This window comes from Amblyomma maculatum, chromosome 1 (genome assembly GCF_055883805.1).
Source record: "Amblyomma maculatum isolate TAMU_Amacu chromosome 1, ASM5588380v1, whole genome shotgun sequence".
Lineage (NCBI taxonomy): Eukaryota > Metazoa > Arthropoda > Arachnida > Ixodida > Ixodidae > Amblyomma > Amblyomma maculatum.
Genome location: NC_139344.1, coordinates 177,340,794 through 177,365,713, shown reverse-complemented (window position 1 = coordinate 177,365,713; position 24,920 = coordinate 177,340,794). Strand labels below are relative to the sequence as shown.

The following is a 24,920-nucleotide window of genomic DNA, read 5'->3' as shown; positions in this document are numbered from 1 at the left end:
AGTAAACCCTTACGTAGACTGTTACATATCACATGCAAAGATGCTCCCTGGCAGCTTTCTTCTGGATGGACATACCGACTGCGATTTCCATCACGTGGGCAAGAGGCAGGAAACCGATGAACGTGTCACCACTTCTGAAACAAGAGAGATAAAAGATAGAATTCGCTTTCGTAGATTTCTCTCCGTTATTCAAGCAAATTTCCAAGAATAACTGTAAGAAAATGATGCGTACGAAAACTCTCGTAATATACTGGCTGCGCCCACCATGAAGGCGACCACGTTGGCGTTGGTTAGTATGACCCCTGCAAAAAAAAAAGGTATTTTGTGTTGCTCACAAGAAAAGCAATATCGCGGTCGATTTACACAATATAATAAACCACAGTAGTTAAGGTAAGCTTAATATTTATTTATTTATTTATTTATTTATTTATTTATTTATTTATTTATTTATTTATTTATTTATTTATTTATTTATTTATTTATTTATTTATTTATTTATTTGTTCAATATACCCCTAAAGGCCCTCATTCGAGGGTATTACATAGGAGGGGGGGGGGGGGGGGGGGGGGGTCCGTGCAAAAAAAAACACACATGTAACAGAAACATTATTAAAAAACAAATGAACAATAAACAGGCTAAATATAACATGGGAAAATAATTAAGCACCAGAGGATAAGGAAACAGGCTATAGAAAGCAATAGAATACAAAGTATAGGTTTTAGAAAACAATAAGGCATAACAGAAATGAAGGTACTACAGCGTGTACGTATTGCCAAAAAAAGTATATTTCAAATGTCAACGTCGCTGCGGATGAGATCGTGAAATGTGGAGTCGTTAGATTCAATGGCTATGTGTGTTCGTAGATTGTTCCACTCTATGATAGTGCGTGGTATGAATGACTTCGCAAATGCAGATGAACGACACGCGATGCGCTTAACTTTGTGCGGATGGTCGAGCCGTGGAAAGAAGGCTGATGGTGATAGGAAAAAATCGTGGTGGAGTGATATATGGTGATACAGTTTATGGAAAAGTGCTAGCCGTGATAGTTTGCGGCGGAAAGACAAGTTTTCTAATTCGGCGCGATTTTTTAGGGCAGTGACACTGGTAGTATGTGAGTAGTCGGAATAAATAAAACGCGCAGCACGGTTCTGCAAGGACTCAATGTTAGCTATGGATACAGTACGTACAGTACTGGATACAGTGTCATGAGAATGACGCCGCTCTTCCAAGACCACCAGAACCATTAACACCTAGCGAATTTTTCGAAATGCACAGTCAACCAAAATGGCACTGAAAGTAAGAGCATCATTTAGGATAAAGCTGAATCCCGTGTTCTTGGTGCAATTAGCGAAGTTATACAGTGTGCCTGCAGTCTTCGAGCCACGCCGCGTGATCCGCTTCGAAATAACAACCGGATGTATACAAAAGTGCCACGTTCGCGTTAAGTGCTATACAAGCCTTGTGACACCCGGCACTTTGTTACGGGAAAGTCATGAACTTAAGCTCTATCTCTTTTTTTTTTTTTTCTAACTTTCTGGAATCAGGAATCTCACGCCGGAAAATCGAGGCGTTTCGAGAGCATAGTAGGCTGCAAATAGTATTTTTTTGCTTTCCTAGCTTCCTCATTAAGGCACCGTTTAGATCATTTTTTGCTATTCTTTCCTTCAAAAAGTTAGCTGTCTATTCGCAACGAACAACAGCTTTACCCGAAGAGAAGTTTAGGATGGCAAACGAAAGCCGGCTTACCCTTGGGTTGGCCTGTAGAGCCGCTGGTATACATAATGATCACAACGTCCTGTGGTGTCACTGTCACCGGGGGCATGTCTGGAAAGAAGGAACGCAAGCTTTATACACAATGAATCCTACTAACGTAGAGCATTCGGCCAATTGGAAGAACATGACACTTCTTTTTTTTTTTTTGCCCCTTCTTGGAACAGAAGTTTTTTTTTTTTTTTTTGTATTTTCACAGGCCTATGGCATCGGCGTCAGATTGGCTAAAATGACGTTGTGTTTCTGACAACGTGGAGTCCGATTCCTCATCTCATTCAGGAGCCTGCGAATTGTCGCAGCACCGATGACGTTTACTTTTCAAATCTTGCGAACCCAACAAGAATGAGATAGATTATATTACGTACTACATATAGCGAAATTCCAGTGATTGTATTTGTGTCATGAAAGACTTGTCTTTGAACGTGCGCTGGGTGGCTGTCGTTACACAGTTCGGTGAAGAAATACGTCAGGCAGAAACAAGAATGCGTTTTGCATCGCCATCTTTGAGGCCTCGGTTCAAATTTACACACTGTCACGAAAGCGCGCTGCAGTGCTCTGAAGGTTGTCTTCCTCAAAGGACGCTGTTGAGTTCATAGAGAAGGTTGTTTTTGTGGCATCTCGCCGTCAGTCAGCGATCGCATGATGCCGTGAAGGCAGCAGAGCATATCATAATCAGCTTAAAAGGGACATGAAACATTTAAATGTCAGGTGAGAACCATCATTGAACGTGGCGACAAACTTTTCAACGTATGAATAAATAGAGATGCAGACCTCCTGATAATTTCGAATCTAGCAGCGATTCGAATGGTATCAAAGCGATCGAGCCCATTGGCGGCTGAGGCTTCGTGCCACCCCTCGCCGGCATGTACACGATCTGCGTTAGGTTGGGCAGCCTCGGTGCCAGCACCTGCGTGAACAAAAAGAAAACAGGAATTAAGCACAGGACACTGCGGCACCTCAAACAGCATTGTCCTTAGCGATTTTCTTCTCATGTAGTGGAGCTCGTTTGCACGGTGGGTTACAGCCTCAGGTCTCAAACAAAACTCTTCTGGCGCCTTTATCACTTTTTATAACCCTTTCGCCATTCTGTCAACACCCACAAAACAGTTCGAAAAACTGAGCCCCATTCCGAGTCGAGCAGGCGGATCACGTGTATGAAATACCGAGCCGTTACACAAAAGCTGCTAGTTTCGTAAAACTGCTCCTGCATCCAAATGGTAGCAATTGAGCATATAACCCTCGGCGAACACGTGAACGTTCGTCTCACGCGCTGCGGAGTGTTCGCTGGCTAAGTAATTAAACTTGGGCCACGAACACCCACACTCGAAAGAGCTACTAAAGCAAACACCACGTGCCTAGGCAACAAAGCAGACTACAACTGCTTTAGCGAGCGGACAAAATTTACTTTGATTCACCGTCACCTATTCTCTTCGTAAAACACTTCATTCGGATGCCATTCACCGGTGTGAACCAGAGACGCGCTGCCTCGATTGTCCTTCCGCGGCGGTGCGTGGCTGGTCAGCACGCGAGCGCTGCCGAACGTATATAGAAGCGAATGAGTGAGATGCCGCTCAGTCAGAAAGTACGCTCACATAGGAGGGCGCCCACGACTGCGACGTGAAGCGTGCCAAGTAGGGGCACAAGGTGCACGCTTTCACGAGGGGGAGATTTCAGGAGTGTGTATGGTTGGCTCCTCGAATGAATCCATTCAGTGGGGACCATATGCGAGCTCACGCTAAGTCGAGTTAGTGCAAAGAACAGGACTCCGTCAGCCAAGGCATCTGCGGCGCGAGCGGTTCCCTTTTTTTCCTCGAGTAAATATCTAGCTAGCATTCTAGCATGGTTAAAGTTCATATATGCTACTAATACTTAATGCCACTGCCAGTTGAGTTTTAGGGGTGCCGCGGCAACTCGTCCCGTCATTGTAAGGCTATTTATTAGTCGAGGCTAACCACTTGATGAAGCATTTATTTTTTGCTTAATTGAAAACCATTAAAGTCGACTGACGCAGGAAAAGTAAGTTAACTGGCCCTGTTAGGAGCCAAGGAGAGATAGATATTGGGGGGGGGGGGGGGGGGGGGGCATTTAAGGAATGCAGGAGATTCTTGCCTGGTAGTGAGATTAGAGCCCAAGATGTTTCCAAGTCGTACAGCAAGATTCGTTTCTTACATCCAGGTGACTTGGAACGCTGGAAATGCATTACAAGCCACAATGTGCGACTTGACGAAACCCTCCTGGCTCAATGTGATCCAATTAATGCACGTTCTTTCTCGCTCTTTCTCGCGCGCATGTAAAATAAATAACAACAGAACAGCCCGAAAAAAAAAAGGGGGGGGGGGGGGCACACTGCATGGAAAACTGAACAAAACAGCGCAGAACAAGCCGTGGATAGAATGGGCAAATCTTAAAAGCTAACTTGATGATCACAAGAAGATTCTTGATAATTATGAAATTATTGACATGCGGCAGGGCGGTTTTCGAAAAGGCCTGTCCACTGTAACCCAGCTACTCAAAACAACTCATGATCTCGCTTCAGCCTTCGATAATCAGAAACAGGTCGAGATTATCTTTTTAACTTCGCAAAAGTTTTCGATCCAGCGTCACATTGCAAACTATTATTCAAGCTAAAATCACTACAAAGAAAGAAAAAGAAAACGTTTGTATGCATAGAAGCTCATCTGCCACGTCGTCGTCAGAACGATAAGGTTGGTAACGACTCCTTTGACCTGTTTCGGTCGAGTCAGGATCGGTACTTGGACTACTCTTCTTTTTGCTCTTCATTAAGGACATTGCTGTGAAATCCCTGTGAAAAACTTTTTTTTTTCGCAGAAGACTGTGTAATTTGCTATGAAATCTGTAGTTCTAAGGCTAGATTTAAACATCTCCGGCCGAAATACAAAAATGGTGAACCACGTGCCAGTAAGTGGCTATAAATCACAAAAAATACGGTCGCAATAAATGCCACTCGCAAAAACTAGCCCTCAAACTTCACGTATATCTTGGCAACCACGCTTTAGATGTATCAAGTTATAAATATGTTGTATTAATAATTACAAGCGACCTCAGGTGGAACGAGCAAGTATGATATATTGAAAAAGTAAAACAATGAAAAAACTTGGTTACCCGAAAAGAACGTTGGCAAGATCAACACATGGCATAAAACTTTTCCACATAAATAATACATACATTAGACCGATATTGGAATACGCTGTCTCTACTTGGGATCGCTACAAAAGTGGAAAAGGTACAGCCGCCCATGGACTTAACACGAATGACGGAATGCGTGGCTTAGACGCCCGTCAGCGCCGCCATGCAATAGCCATTGGGTGCTAGATAATGCTCTCGGTATGTTTATGGCGGCTAACGATAGCTGGTGCGCAGCTCGCCTAGACTACTTTTTCGACTCTGCACGATTGGTGCGTAGAGAGCGCGATAGTTACGCAAGCGCTTCTTCGCGGTTTGCTGGCATGTGTAGCCTCGCACGCCCGGGCAACGCGTTCAGTTATTTAACACAGGAACCTGAAATTTCCTGCTAAGCTAGTGCAGTTCGCCTGCTAGCTAGCGGGAAGTACGAGATACAATTTCATGCAACAGTTTTATTTGTTATCCAACCTTAACGGCTGCTCTAGATGGCTTTTGTCTTGCTGCTTCTTTTCTTTTTCTTTCCTTGATTACGACAAAATACGTGTGACGTGTGAAATACGAGTGAAAATTCCCATAAAGAAATGAGTTATGCAAGAAGAAGCGATCTTCCCAGTACTATTCACAGTCAGCTTAAAGAAGTATTCAGAGACTTGGAATGGAGGTAGTTAGGGATAACAGTATATAGAGAATACACCGGTGATCTGCGATTCGCCGATGACATCGCCTTGCTAAGTAACTCAGGGGATGGATTGCAAAGAATGATTGAAGGCCTAGACAGGAAAAGCACAAACGTAGGCCTAAAAATCAATATGTAGAAGACTAAGGTACTCGGGAAGGAACAGCAGTTTAGAATATGTAGCGAAGCACTGGAAGTTGTAGACGAATATGTCGTAATCACATAATTCGGACCATGAAAAAGAAAAAAACTAGGAAGATTGAGATAGAGTGCATTGGGCAAGTATACTCGCAGGTTATGACTAGTAGCAGCTTACCGGTATTGGTAAGCTGCTGGTAAAATATCGTTACACTGCTCAGAGGCGTAAAGAATAGCATAGCGCAATTCTTAATAAAAGCACAACAAAATCAAAACCTTGTCTGTGTGATAAAATGAAGCGTAGAAACATAATAGCTTAACTAAACCCAAGGAACGAATTGCACACTAGGAGTGCAGGGCAGCATAGGTCAATGCCTTCTGGAACCTTAAGGTACAATAAATGAAATAAAATCGAAATATTCTAACGGCTGTTGAATTACGGACTCCAAAGGCAAGGGATCGATGAAAAGCACGCTTACTGCATCTCTGAGACTAACAAGATTATGACGCACAATCGGATGCCAAAGAGCGCAGAGTAAACCCTTACGTAGACTGTTACATATCACATGCAAAGAGGAAAGTATATAACAGTTGCCTCTCACCTCTATAGGGTTGAAACATGGAAGCTAATGAAAAGGGTTCTACTTAAGTTGAAGACAATGCAGAGAGCTATGGAACGGCAAATGGTAGGTTTAACTTTAAGACATAGGAAGCGTGCAGAGTGGGTCGGATAAATAACTCGAGTTAATGATATTCTCGTGGAAATTAAGAAAAAATGGGAATGAACAGGGCATGTAGTGCGAAGAGATCTAGGATAACCGACGATCGAAAAGGATAACAAATTGGATACCAAGGGAAGGAAATTTAAGCGTAGGAGGGGGCAGCAGAAAATCAGGTGGGCGGATGAGGTTAAGAAGTTCGCAGGGGTCAAGTGGATGCAGCTAGCATAGGACCGGGTTGATTGGAGTGATATGGGAGAGGAATTCGGCTTGCAGTGGGTATATCCTATCTGATGATGATTACGTGTGGCTTCTTAGGGAATTCACTGGGAAGCGCACGACACTGACCATAACATTTATTTTGTTAGACCCGCGGCACTCTTACGAAACTCGCGAGGCGAAGGATAAGAGCGCATTTTAGGCTGCAAGGCCGCATCCGTGATTAAAACGCATAGAAACGCTTGCGTAACAAGTGCGCTAACAAGGGCGAACGGGCACAGTCGAAAAAGGCAGTCAAAGCGAGCTGCACTCCAGCTATCGTCTGTCTGCGTAAGCGCATCGAGGGCTTCATTTCGCACCTGATGACTATGGCTTCGAGGCGCTGACGGCAGCTCAAGCCGCGCTTACCTCTTCCTGTTAAGTCTGTACCCCCAGGTGGACGAAATTTCCCCGTAGCCCTCCCCTACGGCTCCTCTTTCTCTCTTTCCACTTTAAATCCCACCTTTCCCTTCCCCTACAGCGCGGTTCAGATGTCCACAGAAAGAAGTGTGAGATACTGCGCCTTTCCCATCCTATGAACCAATTATTATTATTATAATGTACAACGTAAATAGGTACTGCAACACAACCCAACCTGACTCTTATTAGAAGCAAATTTGGAAAGCCTTGCCTCAATTCCTTACCAGGAAAGGGTGAAACTGTTTTACTTGCTTTGTCGTGACCAATTAGAAATTGATGAAACGCTTTACATTTAAACCTCTAACCAGCGTGCAATGCGTTCCCATCACTCCCAAAAAGATTAAGGGATACTTCTGTAAAGCCACCGTTTTTATATAATTTTTTTTTTTCGTAGAATGGCTCGCCAGTAGAATACCCTGTCTACAGATGCTGTCCAAAGTATACATATTCTATGGTGAGGCATGCAAAAGTAAAGAAAAATAAAGAGTCTCTGCCCGTGCCACTAAGTATAATGTATACAAGTGTATTATCATTGTGTCGCACGCTGTCCTGAACATCTGAATGCGTTCACTGCATTGTTTACTCACATGTATTCAAATCGTTGCGCCAAGTTGGAGTGTCTTTAAACTCTTCTGTTGCAACACGTTTTCTTTTACATTTTTTTTTTCTGTTTCCCAATCAAATTTATTGCTTCCCGACCTAATGGTAGTTTGTTTTTATGACGACTAGTTAAGGATTCAGGATTTCAAATTAATTACTTTTTCTTTGATCCTATGTGTGAATTGCACTCCTGAAGCTAAGGCTGGCGGTATGCTTCTAAATAAATAAAATAAATGGCGCACAAAAAGAAGCATGACGGCGAACGCCAACGGCCTGCTTCCACAGTACTATGCTGGCACTGACTGACGCCTCGAGAAACGACAAAAGAAGTGCTTGGTCACTACAAGGTGCACGGCCAAGCCGAGGGAATGATCAGGAAAGATACACAATGGATAAGCAGTTAATAAGAAAGCCTAGAACGGATGCAGGGGATAGTGTTGCTTCAGGCTCTGCCGCCGCCGTTTCAGGAGCGGGAACGAGGGCATGTAGTGCCAGTCTTCGCTCTTCCTGTGCTCTATTGGGGCTTTTGTTTTTTACGTCAATGTTTGTGCCGCACGTTTCGTGCTGAAATGCCTAGGGGCGTATAGCTTTTCTGTTGCTCTTCACGATCATTTCTGCCTCAAGATGCCAGCGTCGTTCGGGCGAATGCTGCTCCTCAAGAGTTCCCAATGCAGTTTTCCAAAGCCACCATGTCCTGTCTTTTCATCATACTGCGACACTTGCTTGACATAAAGGAGCTGAAACGCTGTGCGAGTGAGGAGTTTAAAAAAATTAGTGGGTCTCTTAGATGTCTCTTAAGAGAACGTCGAAAGCCTAACATCCTTAGGAGAACGGCGAAAACCTAACCTTCCTCTGCTATCATTTCAAGTCGTCGTTTGACATGCTGGTCGTTTCGTAGTCACGATTAGTCATGCCTATTCATTGTAACCATTATCACTCATCGCTAAGCATTTCATTTTTACTCATTTCCAGTCAGTTGTGGTCATTCAAGTCGTCATTTGATATATTGGTCATTTCGTAGTCATGATGAGTCATGCCTAGTCATTGCAATCGTTATCACTCATCGATAAGCATTTTTACTTATTTTCAATCAGTTGTGGTCATTACAAGTCGTAGTCAAACATATTGGTCGTTACAAGTAATTTTCAGTCATTATTAACCACCATTATGTCATTAGCATTAGTCTTTAACTTTACCGATGTCTATAACTCATATCCATTACCTATCACCATCAATCGTTTTCATTCTGAATCTGCCTCCTCACACGTCCGCTATTTGCGAGTGACACATCAGCGCACAGATGCGACGCTCAAATCACGCACACAGCGCGCACAGGTTTTCGCTCCATGCATGGCCTAGAAAGGCTTTCTTTCTCCTTTATAAGGCGACCATACCAAATGAGCCAAGCATCAACAGATTCCTTAATCAGCAACCACGCTTCCGAAATGACAGGCGTGGATGCACGCACTTTGCAGCGTGAGTACGGACGGTTTTCTTCGTCAAGCAGAAAAACTGCAATGAAACGGATAAAAGGAAGAAAAACGTTTAGCGGGAAATAGGGCTTTACACGAGTGCTTTCCGAATAAGGAAAGCTCTGCTCTGTCAGTCGCCCGAACAAACTCTTATGGGTCACCGGCAGCACATTCAACACTGGGGGGGAAAGGGGAGGGGGGGGGGGGGATATTGCCTTTCCCATAGTCTTGTAACAAAAAACTGCACACACGCGGTGGTCGGTGCAGTGCGTCCTTTTACATAACTGAAGCGCCGCCTGTCTCGCAGTCTCGGGCGTGTGGTGGGCGATTGCGCTGGATGCGCGGCAGCCCACGGCTGGCCCGTTTCGTCCTGCCTTCCGAGAATCCCGTTGAGCGAGCCTCCATTGCGTGTACGCGGGAAATGTCCGCACGCACCAGCGACGATGAAACCGATCGGACCGGAGCGTCGTTCTTGTCGCGGGTACCAAGGGGTCGCCATGACTGAGGAAGGGGTAAAGGGCGCTGCCATATTGGGCGCTGAGCTGTTCTCGTAGCGCTAGGAAGAGTTGAGGACTGGCCAGCTTAAAAATCCAGTCAAACCGCTTTTTCCGAGGTTCGTGAAAAGGTCTTAAAGAGCGCCCTAAAAGGCCTTAAAGATCACAGTCCCCTGAGGTTGCTTCTGCTGTCTTTTGACCTCAACCATGAAATTATAAGCAGAAGAGCGGAAATCTGGGCCAGCAGGTACATAAATAAAGTGGAGAATCCCTCAAAATATGTCAAGAATGAGAAGTGCAACATACACCATGACGACTGGACGTACACCATGGCCAGTCGTCGTGGCGTATACATCCCTTCTTGTCCTTGCTCTTTATTGTTGGCTCTTTTTCCTCTGTTTCAATCGTAGGCCCCTATTAATACTTCTCCTCCACTGACGCAGATGAACCGACACCGTCAGTAACCCCAATAAATGCCTGAAACAACTGCTACTATTTGTGGCGCGTGAGCACAGCTCCCGCGCAGAAAAGACACACTTTCTTGCGGCATATGTACTTTTGACCTTGATTGTTATGCAGCGTTTGAACTTTATGAAAAGATACATTCCTTTTTTACAGAATTCAGTAATCATAAGACAGTAATAACCACCATAGCGCTAGAACAACACATCAGTACCGGCATGAACACCGAGAAGAGTCCGTCGAAGGACTCTCTACAGCGTTTTTTTTTTTCTTTTCTTTTCTTAAGAAACGAAACAGGCGAGACAGCACCATACCGCCAGCCTCTTGAGCAGTTCCTCCGAGGTAATGAGAGTTTTCACTTCTGTTTCGTTGATGCCGTGAACAATCCCTTCATCGCCGAGCGTGGCGTAAATGGTGCAGACTGCGGAGAAATCCACAGACAAAATTATTCACCAAATGTTCAGAAAACTGCGAAGCTCTATTTGCTTTTCTGCCCGATTGCGCCACTTTTGATCAAAACTATATGCCACCGTCCCCTCCATCGATCCCTTTCTGTGCAGACTCTTGTCAAATCTGAAGTTGCTTTTTTAAGCGAATTGAACGCATTCGCTTCGTCGCACGATCGAAAACGGGAAGTCATTGGTATGGACAAATTTTTTATAATATTTTCCGCCTCACAGCACTCTTTTTAACGCATTTCCAATAACGATTTATTAAAGCATCTGCCACACACGGAGAATTAATTTATGCATTTCCCTTAATTGTTATGTGAAACTTTGTGCACGGGATATATCCCGTGCGCGCACACAATTTCGCACAAGTTAAAAAAAAAAAAAAAAATCTCAAGCAAAGCAGGCATTAGGTTTTCTTTTTGTTTTTTTCGGCCAGGGATGAACAAAGTGGGTTGTGCAAACGGCCTAGTCAAGCGAGTGAACGAGGAATCAGTGAGGATATAACTTAACATTCACCAGAAGAACCACAAGAAGATTGTTTATTGTAGTGTTGGCGTTGTAGATAAGATTCCGAAGTCATGCGACAGTTTTTATATCAATAAGATAGAACGCTGCGTTAAAAGATTCACTACTTGAACATACGAAACATGTAGAGAACAGGTCAAGCAGAAACCATCTAACCATACGTTGTACAGAGTGTGAAAATTGTGTAGCAAATCTCAATCGGACCGATATTATCGCCCGGTATGAAGACGAGACCTCGAGGCTAATTTTTGAGGCCTACAATGAACGAAAGCTAGACGACACGAGCTCTCCTCCCAAAAGAATGCACGAATCTTGACCAGTAACAATGTATGATTTCAATCTGGTTGTGCGGCTGTGCTGTTTGCCTTTTCCTTGTTATTTACTGGTCTTGTTTCCTTATATGCTGCATCACTTGGAGCAATAAATCATTTGGTTGCTTGTCAGCGCAATTGTCTCGCTCTCTTGTCCAGTCTTCCTTGCGCTATTTCATGTTTTTTTCGTCCTCATATACAAAACCAACTTTGTTACTGCAAATGTTACACACTAGAGTCACCATCGGCTTCCATTCTTAAATACGTCATTTATGGTTGGATGCTGGCTACTTCAGCTACCGGCGCAGGGCTTATCGCTAAGCGATTCAGCAAGAGCCACTAAGCATGCACGAGTGGTGCTGTGGACGCCATAGTCGCGAATGAGGGCAGCGTCTAAGGCGACCAGCAGCGAAAGTGAGCGTGCCGCGCGGCAGATTGTGCCATCAGACAAACACTTTTGTGCGTAAACGTCACGCATATAAAAGTCGCCGCTTCGGTATCATCCCTTTGCTTCGGGAAAGATCGCCGAGGGGCGAGCGTGCTGTATAACTGAGCCTGCTTGCACGAAATGATCTTAAGACTGTCTTAGCTAAATCCAGACGTAACTGGAGTCTAAAGAATAGGCCACTAGCATGGCCGCTTAAGACTGGAGTCAAGAGTGGGCTTCAGTTCTGACTTGAATAAGTCGCTTGTACGATTGCGACTCTTGTGCCGTCTTAGTTAAGACACAAGGACACCAGGTACCTAAGTAGAGAAATTAGGGAAATACAGAGATGAGCTAGCACTGTCCCCGCTGTAAGATGTAAACATTACGTCAATCTTGCACTGTGTAAAATCTGTGCCATTACGTTTTGCGGCTTAAGATTGTGTTACAATGAAAAATACCGCAAGTGGTTGCTGAGGGCGTTCAGGGAAGCCACTCTGGTAAACACGAGCCGAACCGAAGCGTTTGGCGTTCGGAACACGACCCGTCTTAAAGAGCTCTGGTCTTACTAAAGACGCCGCTTAAGTCTGGACATAGCTGGTACTTTAACGTGCAAGCCGACCCTGGTGTCCCAGTTAACGTGAGCCAATTACAATTGAATATTTGAGAGGCGCCCACCACCACTACGTTTCAATGGAGACGCTCCTAATATCCATTAGTTCATACTATGGCTGCGTGCCGCGCATGTCCACCCTTGATATCAAGCGCATGCGCAAAAAAAAATAACAGTGATATGTGGTTTAGCGTCCTGAAGCATCTCCGGCTATGAGGCCGTAATAAAGGGCTCCGGAATAGTTTAGACCACCTGGGGATATTTAGCGCGCATTGACATCGTACAGCAGGCAGAGGCCTTTAGCGTTTCGCTTCGTTGAAACGTGGCCGCCTCGACCGGTTTCTAACCCGGTTACTCCGCCGACACACTAGGCGACCGCTCTAACCACTGAGCCACAGTGGTGAGTTAACCGAAACTAATTGTGGCAATTTTCCATGCATGAAGTCCGCAAAGTAATTCTAGAGAAAACCGCCGCTGCATCTTTAGACTCCCGTCTATTCTTGCCGGCTCAGTTAAGGAACGTATCTTGGTATAAAATTCTAGGGGGGCATTTTGGACCACTAATGTGCAATCCTTTGTTTGAAACGCCGCTGATCCCTGCTTTGCTCTGTCTTCTTCTGTATGCTTGTGTGATGCGGTGTTCAAGGAAGAGCCAAATGAAAGGCGCAGTACGGACGCCTGGATCAGGTTAGCTTCGTATAAGCGTGAATCACTCGGTGAAATCATCGGTCATGACCGGATGCACCGTCATGACGACGTCAGTTTCGATTATCAGACATGAGCGGATGTGATTTCATAATGACGTCACATCCGATCAGGACCGATTACCTCACCAGGTTATGACGTCACAATCTCGCGGTATTCCGCGGAATCTCGCGAAGAAGTGTGACGTTTCTTGCGGACGCACGTACGCACGGACGGACACTCGTGAGCCTATAAAGGCTTCCGCCTTAAAAACAAAACGAAAGAGGTCTGGCATGCGTTCTTACCGATTATGGCCCTGCGGAAGCAGGCGAGCGCCGTGAGCATCCACTCCTCGCGGGTCTCAGCAAAGATGACGAGCCGTGTCTGGGGCAAATGGCCTAGTCCTGTCAGACCCCTTGCGATCTTATCCACAACGGCGTCGGCCTCTCTGAACGACTTCCACCGGTACTCACCCAGCTCGTACTGCAGCACAGATCAAAATCGCTCTTGCGAAGCAGCCAATGAATGCAGCGCACCATACCCCTATATACTCATGATGTTGACTGTCATCTCTTCAACTCGCGTGAACCCAAAATGAATTACACCGCGGACCACACATGCGGACCACACAGGTAAAGAACGATCATCCTACATTGAAAATATCCATCAGTGTCGCGTTTTGACGTTTCAATATAGGGCGCTACTAACAACAGATAATTCCGAATTCATGAATCAGTTAAGAAAGGAAACCAGGTCGTATTTTGTTACGTGTTGGGATGACAAAACAAAATGTGAGACGCGTTTACTATATCGATAAAATAATACATAATTGTTAGCATATCTCCTCTTTAACAGGGTGGTGAGAAGTGTCACCTAGCTTTGTAATACACTGAGTGCTCAGTACTTTTAAATTCCATGATTATTTCCTCTCCCCAGTACAAAACTACTCTCTTGACAATTTCTATCAATCCTCAAATCGCCTCTTACTTGCTTCCACTATAGATAAAAATGCAATGCTGCACCACCTATTGGAATTCAGGACGTATTCTGAGCTCGCCCGCGAAAGTTTGGTTTGGTTTGGTTTATGAAGTTTTATGTCCCAAATAGATTCAGGCTATGAGAGGCGCTGTAGTGCAAGGCGTCGGAAATTTCGACCTGGTATGGTTATTTAGCGTGCACTGACATCGCACAGCCCATGAGCGCCTTGCTTTTCGCCTCCATTGAAAAGCGGCCGCCTCAGTGATTCGAGCTCACATCCTTGGGTTCAGTAGTCGAGCTCCCTATAACCACTGAGCCAACACGGCGGTCGTCCTCGAGAGCTGAATGTGCACGAGCATACTACGCACTTCTTTTCTTTTTCAGTTGCCTGCTAGAGATATTTTATAGCGCAGCCAAGAAAATGTCGATTCAGATATCTGCCTTTCTTTAGGATGGCAGCAGATGAAAAGGTTCTTAACATTCACCAAGCTGTCTAAAACTTGTCAAACATTATGGTGTGAAAGCGCCGGCAGACAAAGACAAAAGACTAGGGACACACACAACTGCGCTGAAAACTTCCCGCACTTCATCGGCACACTATATGACGCCATGCAAGCAGCTCAAACTTTCTCAACGCCTTCAGTCATGTAGGTACGAATGTGCTGACCCCATGAGCAGTGCCATAATGGGCTGCGCCCCATGACACATAGTGCGCGGACAGGTCAGGAGTATCAAGTCGCACGGGATAACGCCTGTTTCTTCCACCAGATACCCATTCCTCATGGTGCGAGGGGTCGTTTCTTCTGTTAAGTGCGTTGAAGCAAATATATGTAAAAATATTATATTAGCATAGTCCATGAAAATAAAAGTGCATGAAGTGTGTACGCCATTGGTCTACGGTACGCACGGTTTGTTTTCGACCACGAAAGTTTTTCCGAGATTGAACGTGATATTTAGAATGAAGAACGCAATGTATACTGTTGCACGTGCAGAGAGACATATTGCTCCCCTCCTGCCCTTACGTAGTTTCTAGCAAGATCCTGCGTTCTTATTTTTTAGACCTAAAACAGTGATAATACGGTTCTTCGACTTTAATGAAAAAATGGACCTTCTTAAGAATGTGTAAAAGCTGAGTGGTTCAGGAACGTCATTATCTGAGGACTACCCTCTTCGAATTTAAAAAGTACGGAAACTCCTCCGGTCTACCGTTAAAGATAGTTGCAATCCCGAGGACAAGGTATCTAAAATTTGACAGCTATTTATCAATGAGAACACGTATGCGCGGGACGAAGAAGAAACAAAAGACGAATGCTTGCCATATCAAATGAACGTAAAAAATGATTCTAGTGGCCAAACTGGTGACAGTGGCAGGGCTACCACGTCATCGAGACGTGTAGTCGCTCGATGTCAGAAATGAAAGAATTACAAATGAGGGACCGATAAGAGCAGGCCTTCATGAATCATTTCAGCATCGCAAATACGATAGCCAAATTCGAAGCGCTAATTTACGAACTGGACCCTCACGTTACGTTTGTGACAGCAACCTGGCTACATTCTGAAATCCCTGATGGTGTAATTCTCTCCCCCCCCGCGCCTACAGAATTTTGCGACGCGATAGGCCGACGTGCGTAGGAGTCGCGATAGTACTTACAGAAAATATACCTGCTGTACTCCTGCCTGAGATTCCCAATCATGAAAGTCTTCTTTGTCAGATTGACTGCTGTGGCAACACTATTGCAGTGGGTGTGGTATATCGACCTCCTAACGCGGATGTCGCTTTTCTCGAAGACCTGTGCGACTATGTTCAACGCTTTCGTGGCGACCGAGTGAAGGTTATTTTAGGAGGTGACTTCAACTTGCCTGATATTGATTGGTTTCGCAAGGATGCTATGGGTGCCAATTCTGGTCATTTTGAGCTCCTTTTGCATATTACCTTCGAACGTAATCTGACAAAGATTGTTGGCAGACCAACCATAATCTGTACCCTGTATCCCACATTCTTGACCTAGTGTTCAGTAGCTGTGCCCTTAAGTGTATTTCTGTTGATGTCTTGAAAAGTGTATCTGATCATAATCTCGTTTCGTGTGCTTTTTCCCTGTCAGATTATGTTGAAAGCAAAAAACGTCCCGTTGTTGCTAAATATTTTAACAGAGCTGATGATGTGGGAATCCTGGATTTTCTAGAGACACATTTTGATAGTTTTAGGGCTGAGGAGAATGTAAATATATTATGGTGCATGTTTAAAAAACTATGCCTTGATTGCTTGACAATGTATATATCCCTAATATTGTGAGAAAAAAAAACACAACCCATGAATTACGTAGGACATAATCCACACTAAATGTAAATTAAAGCGGATGCGGCGTTCTAGTAGACGGAATGAGGCAAATGTGAGCATGCTGGGCAGCTTATTAAGAAGTAATATCAAGCAAGCTATGGACTCTTTTCTTACTAATACGTTTAGTCGTTTTCTCAGTGAGGCTCCAAAAAAGTTCTGTCGTTGCATAAATGGCACAAAACAATGCAATATATCCCTACCAGTTAATGGTTCACCTGTCACGGGATTAAAAAAGCATTGCCGACGTATTCAATGAGTATTTCAAATCGGTGTATGCTGATAAAAATTCGAGTTTTCCTTCTAAGCCAGACAGCTATTCCTCTTTAATGTCAGATGTTGTTGTCTTCCGCGAAGGTATTTTTAATCTGTTTTTGAAACTTGATGTTAAAAAGTACAGTGGGCCTGATAACATTCCGTCAGCTTTTCTTCGCGGTTATGCAGAATGGCTGTCCCATTATCTCTGTTAGTTTAGCTCAGTGCGCAGCCAGTCAGAATGGAAAACTGCACGTGTCGTACCAATCTTTAATGGAAACGAACCAACTTGCGTACCTAATTATCGGCCAATTTCCTTGCTCTTGACTAGTTGCAAAATGTATGAACATGTGATTTGCCGAGCCTTGACAGAATTTTTGAAATCCAGCCATTTTCTATCTAATGAGCAACATGGATTTAGGCGTGGCTTATCTACCATATCACAACTGATTACTTGTCATGATTTTTTTATCGCAGTTAATACCAAACAACAAATGGACGCTGTTTTCCAAGATTTCGCCAAAGCCTTTGATAAGGTTCCGCGCACTAAACTCATAGAAAAGCTTTACATTGCCGGAATCAATCCTAAGATTATTGACCTTATTAAAGCCTACTTAGAAGATAGATTTCAATATGTTAATGTTGACCGTGGGTACTCTGATCCACTCTCGGTTTCATCTGGCCGGACGCAAGGATCTGTTCTGGGACCTATCCTATTTTTGATCTATATAAACTATTTAACTAATATAGTTGATCCCAAAGTTAAGCCACTTGCAGATGACTGCGTTCTATACTCTACTGTTAACGCCACAGTAGACCAAATTAAGCTTAACAGTAATCTGCAGAATATCTCTAATTGGTGCACCCAATGGGTCATGTTTCTTTACATTAGCAAATGTTTGGTCTTTAGAATTTGTACAGTAAAACTGTTCTGACACATCCATATTGTATAGTTGGCGCAGAACTACCAGAATCGGCGTCTGTAAAATACCATGGCGTCCAGATAAGTAATAACCGGAGTTGGAATGCCACATCGATGTTATTTGCGGTAATGTTCTCAAGACTATAGTGTTTGAGGCGTAAACTGTCCAAGGCCCCAGCAAACGTGAAATTGGCTTTGGTGCGTCCTCGTCTCGAATATGCATGTTGTCTATGGGACCCTTACACAGCCAATAATATTTCGAAATTAGAAAGAGTAAATAAGATCGCAGCCCGCTTGATTTGTAACGGATTCAAACGCACAGATAGTGTTACAGACATGATCAACTCTGTTAGATTAGAATTCCTTTAGGCAAGGCGCACTGAAGCAAAGCTGAAATTTTTGTACCTAATATACAATAATCTGATTAAAATTAATTCCAATGACTATATTACTCCTGTCTCGCGCGCAAGTACGCGTTTTAATCATGGAAAAATGCTAGAAGAATTGCGAGCATACCCCAGTACAGTTAAACACTCATTTGTTTTGTCAAAACAATAAGAGTGGAATGAACTGCCGATGTATGTAGTGAACAGCCCGAATATAGAAATATTTATCGATAACTTGAGTGCCTTTCGCAAGTGAAACCTTTGTTTCTTTTTTTTTTCTTTTTTTTTGCATCATCTGTTTGCTCTTATATGAATCTCGTGTATATTTTGTTCCTTTTTTTTTTGTATCCTTGCTCATCCCTGCTTGGAGTCAAAAGACTCCGCAGTATTGCTAAATTAAATGAAGTGTCTTCGCACCAGCTCGCCAAAAGGAAGACAGGGAGGCGGACATACAATCAGCATGGCAAACGACACAATACTTATCTCTGATGGCTGTGTGGCGCCAGTTAAATCACATAAATGTGTAACATCACTGTCAAAGACTGTTTGTGTTTCTTTAACAAATAATTCGTTTATATTGCCTGCTGCATCTATTTATTTTTCATTTTACACAAAGCAGTCAAAAAGAAGGCAAGCAGTAGTGGCGAGGGAAGGCAACCGCGTCGGAGCGATGTTTATGCCGCCTTCTTGTTATGCAATTCTTGACAGACAACCCAATCAAGTGGAGCAGATTTAATGAACGATTCCAACTCCTCTGATAACCACAGAATGAGTCTCACTGTGCTTTAGCAAAAGCACTACGGGGTACTCGATAAAAAGCTTTTTATATACTAAATTGGAACACAGCGACGCGCGCGTATTTACGGGTATGTAAACGTCACAACATCAATATACGCTTTTCGGTATTGACACTTTTAAAATGAGTATATTTCATATCTCACACATTTTTATGAGAAAAAAAAAAGCATTTTTCACGTGCCTTCGCAACTGCTGAAGGCAAAACACTACAACGGTGGAATGGCCAGCACTTACCTTAACTATTCGCTTGCCATCGACTCTTTGGTGATCTTCTTTCTTGCAAACGCGTGTTCCGAAGCATGGCTTAGTATCAAATTTCTCCACAGCCCGCTTGAAGAAGGCATCCACAGTGTCGAGTCCTTTGAACAAAGCTTTCATGGGGTCAGGCGTATATCGAATCAACGGTGAGTCGCTCTTGTTGGACATTGGCCCAGCCTGCGCAGATGTATGTATATTGACCGTGTCTCTACTGAGCAGACACCGACAGCTCATGTTCCAAGCTGTGCTCTATTCCTCTGCTGTGTTGCGTGAAACACGCAAAGCCAGCTTTCGTATATGCAAGATTGTTTGTTGTCCGAAAGCCAGTAATGTGAACTGTGCTAACCTCGAGAACAGCCCGGACACGTATTCGCATCGCAGCGCACGTTACGGATCCCCAGATGGTAGAGATTCCTCAGTAGCCCTCCACTACGGCACGGCACCGGGACGGGATCAATACAAAAGTACTTGCCAATCTACCCAATTCAGCTTACTTCACACTTCTCGCTTACATCAACTTCATTTGGCACGGGGAAACGCCACTCTCAATTGATTGGAAAACGGCGCTGGTCACCTTCATTCCCAAATCTGGTAAAGTCATTAACACAGACAACCTCCGCCCCATCTCCCCTACTTCTTGTGGGGGAAAATTAATGGAGACGATGGTGCGCGACAGGCTGTGTAAGTTTCTGGAGAGCAAAAATGTTTTTGCAGGCACCATGTTCAGGTTCCGCCCCCACAAGGGATGAAGCAGGATGTCCTGCTTCAACGCAATCTCAACCCGATCGAATATCCCCTCAATGACGAGGTATTTTTCGCTTTAGATTTGAAGGGGGCCTTCGACAACGTCACCCACGAAATTATTCTAACACATATTTTCCCAAACAGATTGCGGCCAAAACACATTTAACTGCATTGGGCAATTTCCCACTGACCGACAATCATACATCCGGATTCAGGACACCGAACATGGCCCATACGAACTAGGCACGCGAGGGACCCCCCGAGGAGCAGTCCTCTCATCCCTCCTATTCAATCTAGCTATGATGAGACTTCCCGCTCAGTTGGCGAGGGTCGACGGTATCCAGCACGCGCTCTATGCCGACGACATCCACATCTGGGCTAAAAACGGCTCGGTAGAAGAAATGGAGGCCAACCTGCAGCAAGCGGTGGACATTGCTGACAACTACGCACATCGTTGCGGCCTTCAGTGCTCCTCGTCCAAACCAAATCGAAATTTGTGCACATACACCCCTCATCAAAGTGCACCACCAAAATAGACCTCACCCTTAACAGTGGATCCATACCCGAACACGACGCGATCCGAGTGCTGGACCTCTTTATTCACAAAACTCGCACAGCTGACACACCACTGGCCAAATTGCGTAAGGTGGGGGACCAGGTGGGACGCATGGCCTCGCCAGGTTTCGAACAAGCGCAGGGGGTTACGATGCAAAGACGCCTTGCGGCTGGTGCATGCATTTGTAACCAGCCGAGTCCTATATTCGGCTCCATACCTCCACCTGCGCAAATTTGACGAGAATGCACTAGAAGTCATTCTCCGTAAAATATACAAGCGTGCCCTCGACCTCCCTGTGAATACCTCCAACCAGCGCCTATTTGGCCTGAGGATGGTTAACACCTTCAATGAACTGGGAGAGGCACACTTGATGAACCAATACGCAAGACTGTCTAAAACGCTGTCGGGTCGCCGCCTCTTTGACCGACTACACATCCACCACTCAATACATTCGGAAGAGCTCGCACATATCCCAACAGCGTGGAGATATGCCTTACATGTGCGCCCTCTTCCGGCCAACATGACAAGAGAGGACCATAGTGGCAGACGTCTCGCGCGGGCGAAAGCCTTGGCTCGCCACAACGGACACAAACAAACGCTACGTAGAAGCCTCCGGCCCGCACCATGGGAGTTGGTACACGGCCGCAGTCGTCCACCAAAACACTGTAATAAACAGAATGACTTTCCATGCACACAATGCAACACACGCGGAAGAGGTTGCCATCGCACTAGCCGCCGCAGATCAGGACTCACGGGTCATCATGACCGACTCGAGGGGTACCTGTCACAATATCGAGCAGGTGTGCATATCCTACTTTGCCAACAAAATTTTACAAAACAGCGAATATCTCGGTGCCCCCACGCATCGAACGATTATCTGAGCTCCGGCTCACACTGGCCTCGAGCGAAATGAAACGGCCGATGCCGCCGTCCGCGCGCTCACTCTCCGGGCACCAACATCGTATACCACCGATCCGGACTCCGAGCACAATCCCTCCTACACTTTCAAAGAAATGATTAAATTCTATCAATACAGCCATTCAATATATCCTAAGCCATTCAAGGGCCTCGCAAAGGCGGAGGAGTGCATTCTCTTTCGCCTTTACACCAAAACTTTACTCTGCCCAGCAGTATTAAAATACTGACCCCGCTTGCACGGGGAAATGTCCGCATTGTGAGGAAAAGTCCTCGGACATTTTCCACATGGTGTGGGCATGTGAAAAAAAAACCAATCTACCCCTTGCCCAGCCCTTTCTGGGAAGACTGGGAGTCGGCCCTGCTCGGCTGCACTGACCTGACGGCGCAATAAGCCTTGGTCGAGCGGGCCGCGGCCGACGCCAATGGGCTCCGTAAGAGGGAGCCCACCTAGTAATTGTAAGAGACGGCCTCTTAAGGACCACTGTCGTACCCTTCCTGTATAAAAAAAAAAATAAATGTTTTTCATCATCATCATCATTATCCTCTATATCTCTTTCCACTTTCACTCCCTCCTTCCCCTAGGGCACGGTTCAGGTGCCCACAGAAACAAGTGAGACAGATACTGCGCCTTTCCCTTCCTGCGAACTAATTAAAAAGATACATGTTGCAGTCTACTGGTGCGAAAGTACTAATCCAAAGGTTCAGAGCCTAGCAGGATCATCTAACATCGTCTAACGTTTGCGTCTCCACAAACTGGCTACGCCGCGCGGCAGCGGAGCCCTCTCGGTCTTGACTGCGCATGTACGCCGGCTTCCGAGACTAATACCCCGTCCAACCGATATCTGCGAAGCAACATGCAGATAACGCGACGGATGGTTTCGATCGTTATAATCAGGTTTATGTAGGGTTAAACCTCCGTGATTTTACCTATACTGTGCAAAAAAAAGAAAAAAAAAAGCCAAAACCGCTACTCACCCACGTAATGGCCTGTCTGCGGACACGGATCCATGGTTTCTGTACGGCGATGTAAGCTGGTAAGGTGATGACGTCATAGATAGTGACAATAAGCCGAAGAACGAAGTCTAGCACCATCGCTCTAGACTTTTGGAAGCCCTGCGCCTGCAAAAATGGCGCATGCAGTTCAATAAAAGGCAACAAAAGGCACAGTGTATAAAACTTTTAAATATGTCCCGCTCAACGACGCTTCTTCAACGTTCGTGTTTCAAGCAACGAATTACAAATTGACGCGTTCTTGAACACGCATCAAATCATTTCGAGAACAATGAAAATTGCGAGGTATGTACAGTCCACAACAGAGCACTACCTCAGTCATTGTAATACAATAGGAGCCATATGAAATCATTTTCGATAATTCACAATTTCGTCCCCAGCACTGCCATCTCATGTCATGCAACTAGCGTTTTCTAAGGTGTACCATGATTCCAGCCGTAAGCTAGTGTTCGGAAAAAAACGAGGCATGCATGCACCACGGCTGGCATCGCACCTACTTTCGGTTGCATTCGTTCTACTTGAAAGTTGCCATGGGGGTGACACGCTCGCGTGTGAAGTAGCTTTGCAGCGATAACCGATAGCTCTGCATCTTCGTGAGACAGCTGTGTTTATCGGCTCGGCCATGCAGCGACTGAGTTGACATGCTCCACTTGCAGTTTCTTAGTACAAGGGTGTGGAACAACGCAGTTCGCCAACAGAAAGGCGCTCAGTTGGAATCTGACCTTTCCAAAAAAATCTCCCTGGACGGCGTCATGTTGAGTGTTGAATTAATGTTTGCACCACGCACGGCATAAGTTACAGCGTTAGCTGTCTGCACCTATTGGAAAAGGTTCGAAATGCGGGCGTTTGACACCTGCTTCTACAGCCAATGGAACTTTCCAGAATCTTGGACGACTGTTGGAAACTGAGCTCTAAGTACGAGATTCGCGACAGGTACGGGTACCCTCGCGTTCTCACCCGACCTGTCCTCCATTTTAATGCTTGAAGTGAAGGCGAATTTAGGACTCACTGCTTGAAGACAGACGCTCCCACGGGGCAGGCGGGATCGTCACCGGCTTCAGTCACGCCAAAAGCATGCTGAGACACTGGGCCCCAGTTCCAATTTTGACGGCATCCCTTACGACGCCGTACAAGAGACCCGGCAAGTGTCGCGACGTGCCATCGCAGACTGGAAACAGCCGGTGCCGTCTTCGTCGTCCTCGTTTGCGTTTGCCCAATCCGCTCTGCCGGCAAGCTGATGATGACAGCACTGTGACTGGCCAATAAAAATGACCGCGCGTAGCCTTGCCGCGCCGACTGAAGGATGAAGAACTATAACAGGCCAATCCTCGTTGTGGGTATATACCTGTCCAAAAAAGGACAACAACAACAGCACTGTAAGAGATTTCTTGGCGCGTTCATGTTTTTACCCGAATACAGTTCATTTCCCGCGGTACTGTATTGCAGAGGCTTGAATAAATGAAACTAAGCGTCAGAAATTCCCACTCGTAAAACGACGCTGAAATTAAGATCACTATGTTAATTGCATGTTTATCCGATGAGGCGACGGGAATGAAGGAGATAGAAGAGGACTTCTAGGCTGCTATTAAAAGCTTTCGCAAGATGACGCGCAATGAAATTATTGACACTTTTTTTTTAAACATGTTCATTGGGTTTATTTTTCAACGCAAAATCCAGTAATAACTCAGCGGTACGAAAAAAAAATTAATCACTAAGAAAAGTTAATGAAGCAAATAGCGAGAAATCACGGGAGAGTAAGACGAAAAGTGTTAGGATGACAAAAAAAAAAATCTGCTGTACTCAAAATGACAAAGTTCATGACCTTGCGTCTTCTTACTAGTGCCTTTGCATAATCAGGCACGATGAAATTATTAACACTTTTTAAGGACATGTTTGTTGCAGCGTGCTGAAAGCAAAGAGTTGAGGAACAATATCTTTCAGCCAGCAACTGACTATCAAGAATGACAGTACGGTTACCTGTAGTAGAATTGTTACAGTTTAATAGTTAATGCTTCAACTGCATGTTGCTTTTCTTAGACATATAGCCACCAATGGCTAATTGGACCAATACTAGAGCTTGTAGTAAAATAAGTCTTATTTTTTCTGAAGATATTCTATAGATCACCTTGACTGAATTTCTTTCTCTAGTTTCGCGGTCTAAGACCCCTTGATTTTGCTTCAAAGAGTGCGGCGCTGCTTCTAATCAACTATCGATTGCTCCCTGATTATGGTTTCCTATTTTCTGCACAGGTCTGATCTATAATCGGCTTTTTCGGTATTCAAATTTTTCGTAAGTGCTTCCCATCTGCGTTGTTGACCTGTCGCTATGGCTCTTTATTTATCCGTCCTGGTTGCCTACTAATTTACTAGCTAGCTTTCTAGGCCTTTTCCGCCCCTGTGAGTCAACGCTTTTTCTGTACAAAAACGTTTGCTGCTCTCCTTTTTCCATTCAGTTCCCTTATGCGTTCTTCATATATTAATTTAGTTTGAGCCTCCGGTGCTTCGAACGCGTACAGCCCTCGAAAGGCGCTCTTTGTTGTTCATTTTTGACAATCGCCGATGTCTGGCAGGCCCGATACAACTATTGACGTCATCCA

General features: G+C 44.9%; 1 protein-coding gene and 1 pseudogene across 2 annotated transcripts in view; one reads left to right on the top strand and one right to left on the bottom strand.

The window, feature by feature from the left end:
• Positions 1-23,434, bottom strand: part of LOC146204968 (long-chain-fatty-acid--CoA ligase 4-like) — a 53,268-nt gene extending 29,834 nt beyond the window's left edge. Inside the window, exons 1-9 of one of the 2 annotated variants that reach the window (XM_084586737.1) lie at positions 23,333-23,434; positions 22,288-22,425; positions 19,071-19,271; positions 13,468-13,645; positions 10,468-10,574; positions 2,542-2,677; positions 1,747-1,824; positions 233-302; positions 76-134 (exon numbers count right to left, since the gene is read on the bottom strand). In XM_084586737.1, the coding sequence (XP_084442863.1) occupies positions 76-134; positions 233-302; positions 1,747-1,824; positions 2,542-2,677; positions 10,468-10,574; positions 13,468-13,645; positions 19,071-19,271; positions 22,288-22,404 (946 nt within the window). In that variant the 5' untranslated portion in view covers positions 22,405-22,425; positions 23,333-23,434. The remainder of the gene's footprint in view (positions 1-75; positions 135-232; positions 303-1,746; positions 1,825-2,541; positions 2,678-10,467; positions 10,575-13,467; positions 13,646-19,070; positions 19,272-22,287; positions 22,426-23,332) is intronic. The other variant, XM_084586741.1, reaches the window with a different exon arrangement.
• LOC146204969 (uncharacterized) lies at positions 20,915-21,763 on the top strand (annotated as a pseudogene).
• Positions 23,435-24,920: the final 1,486 nt, after the last annotated feature.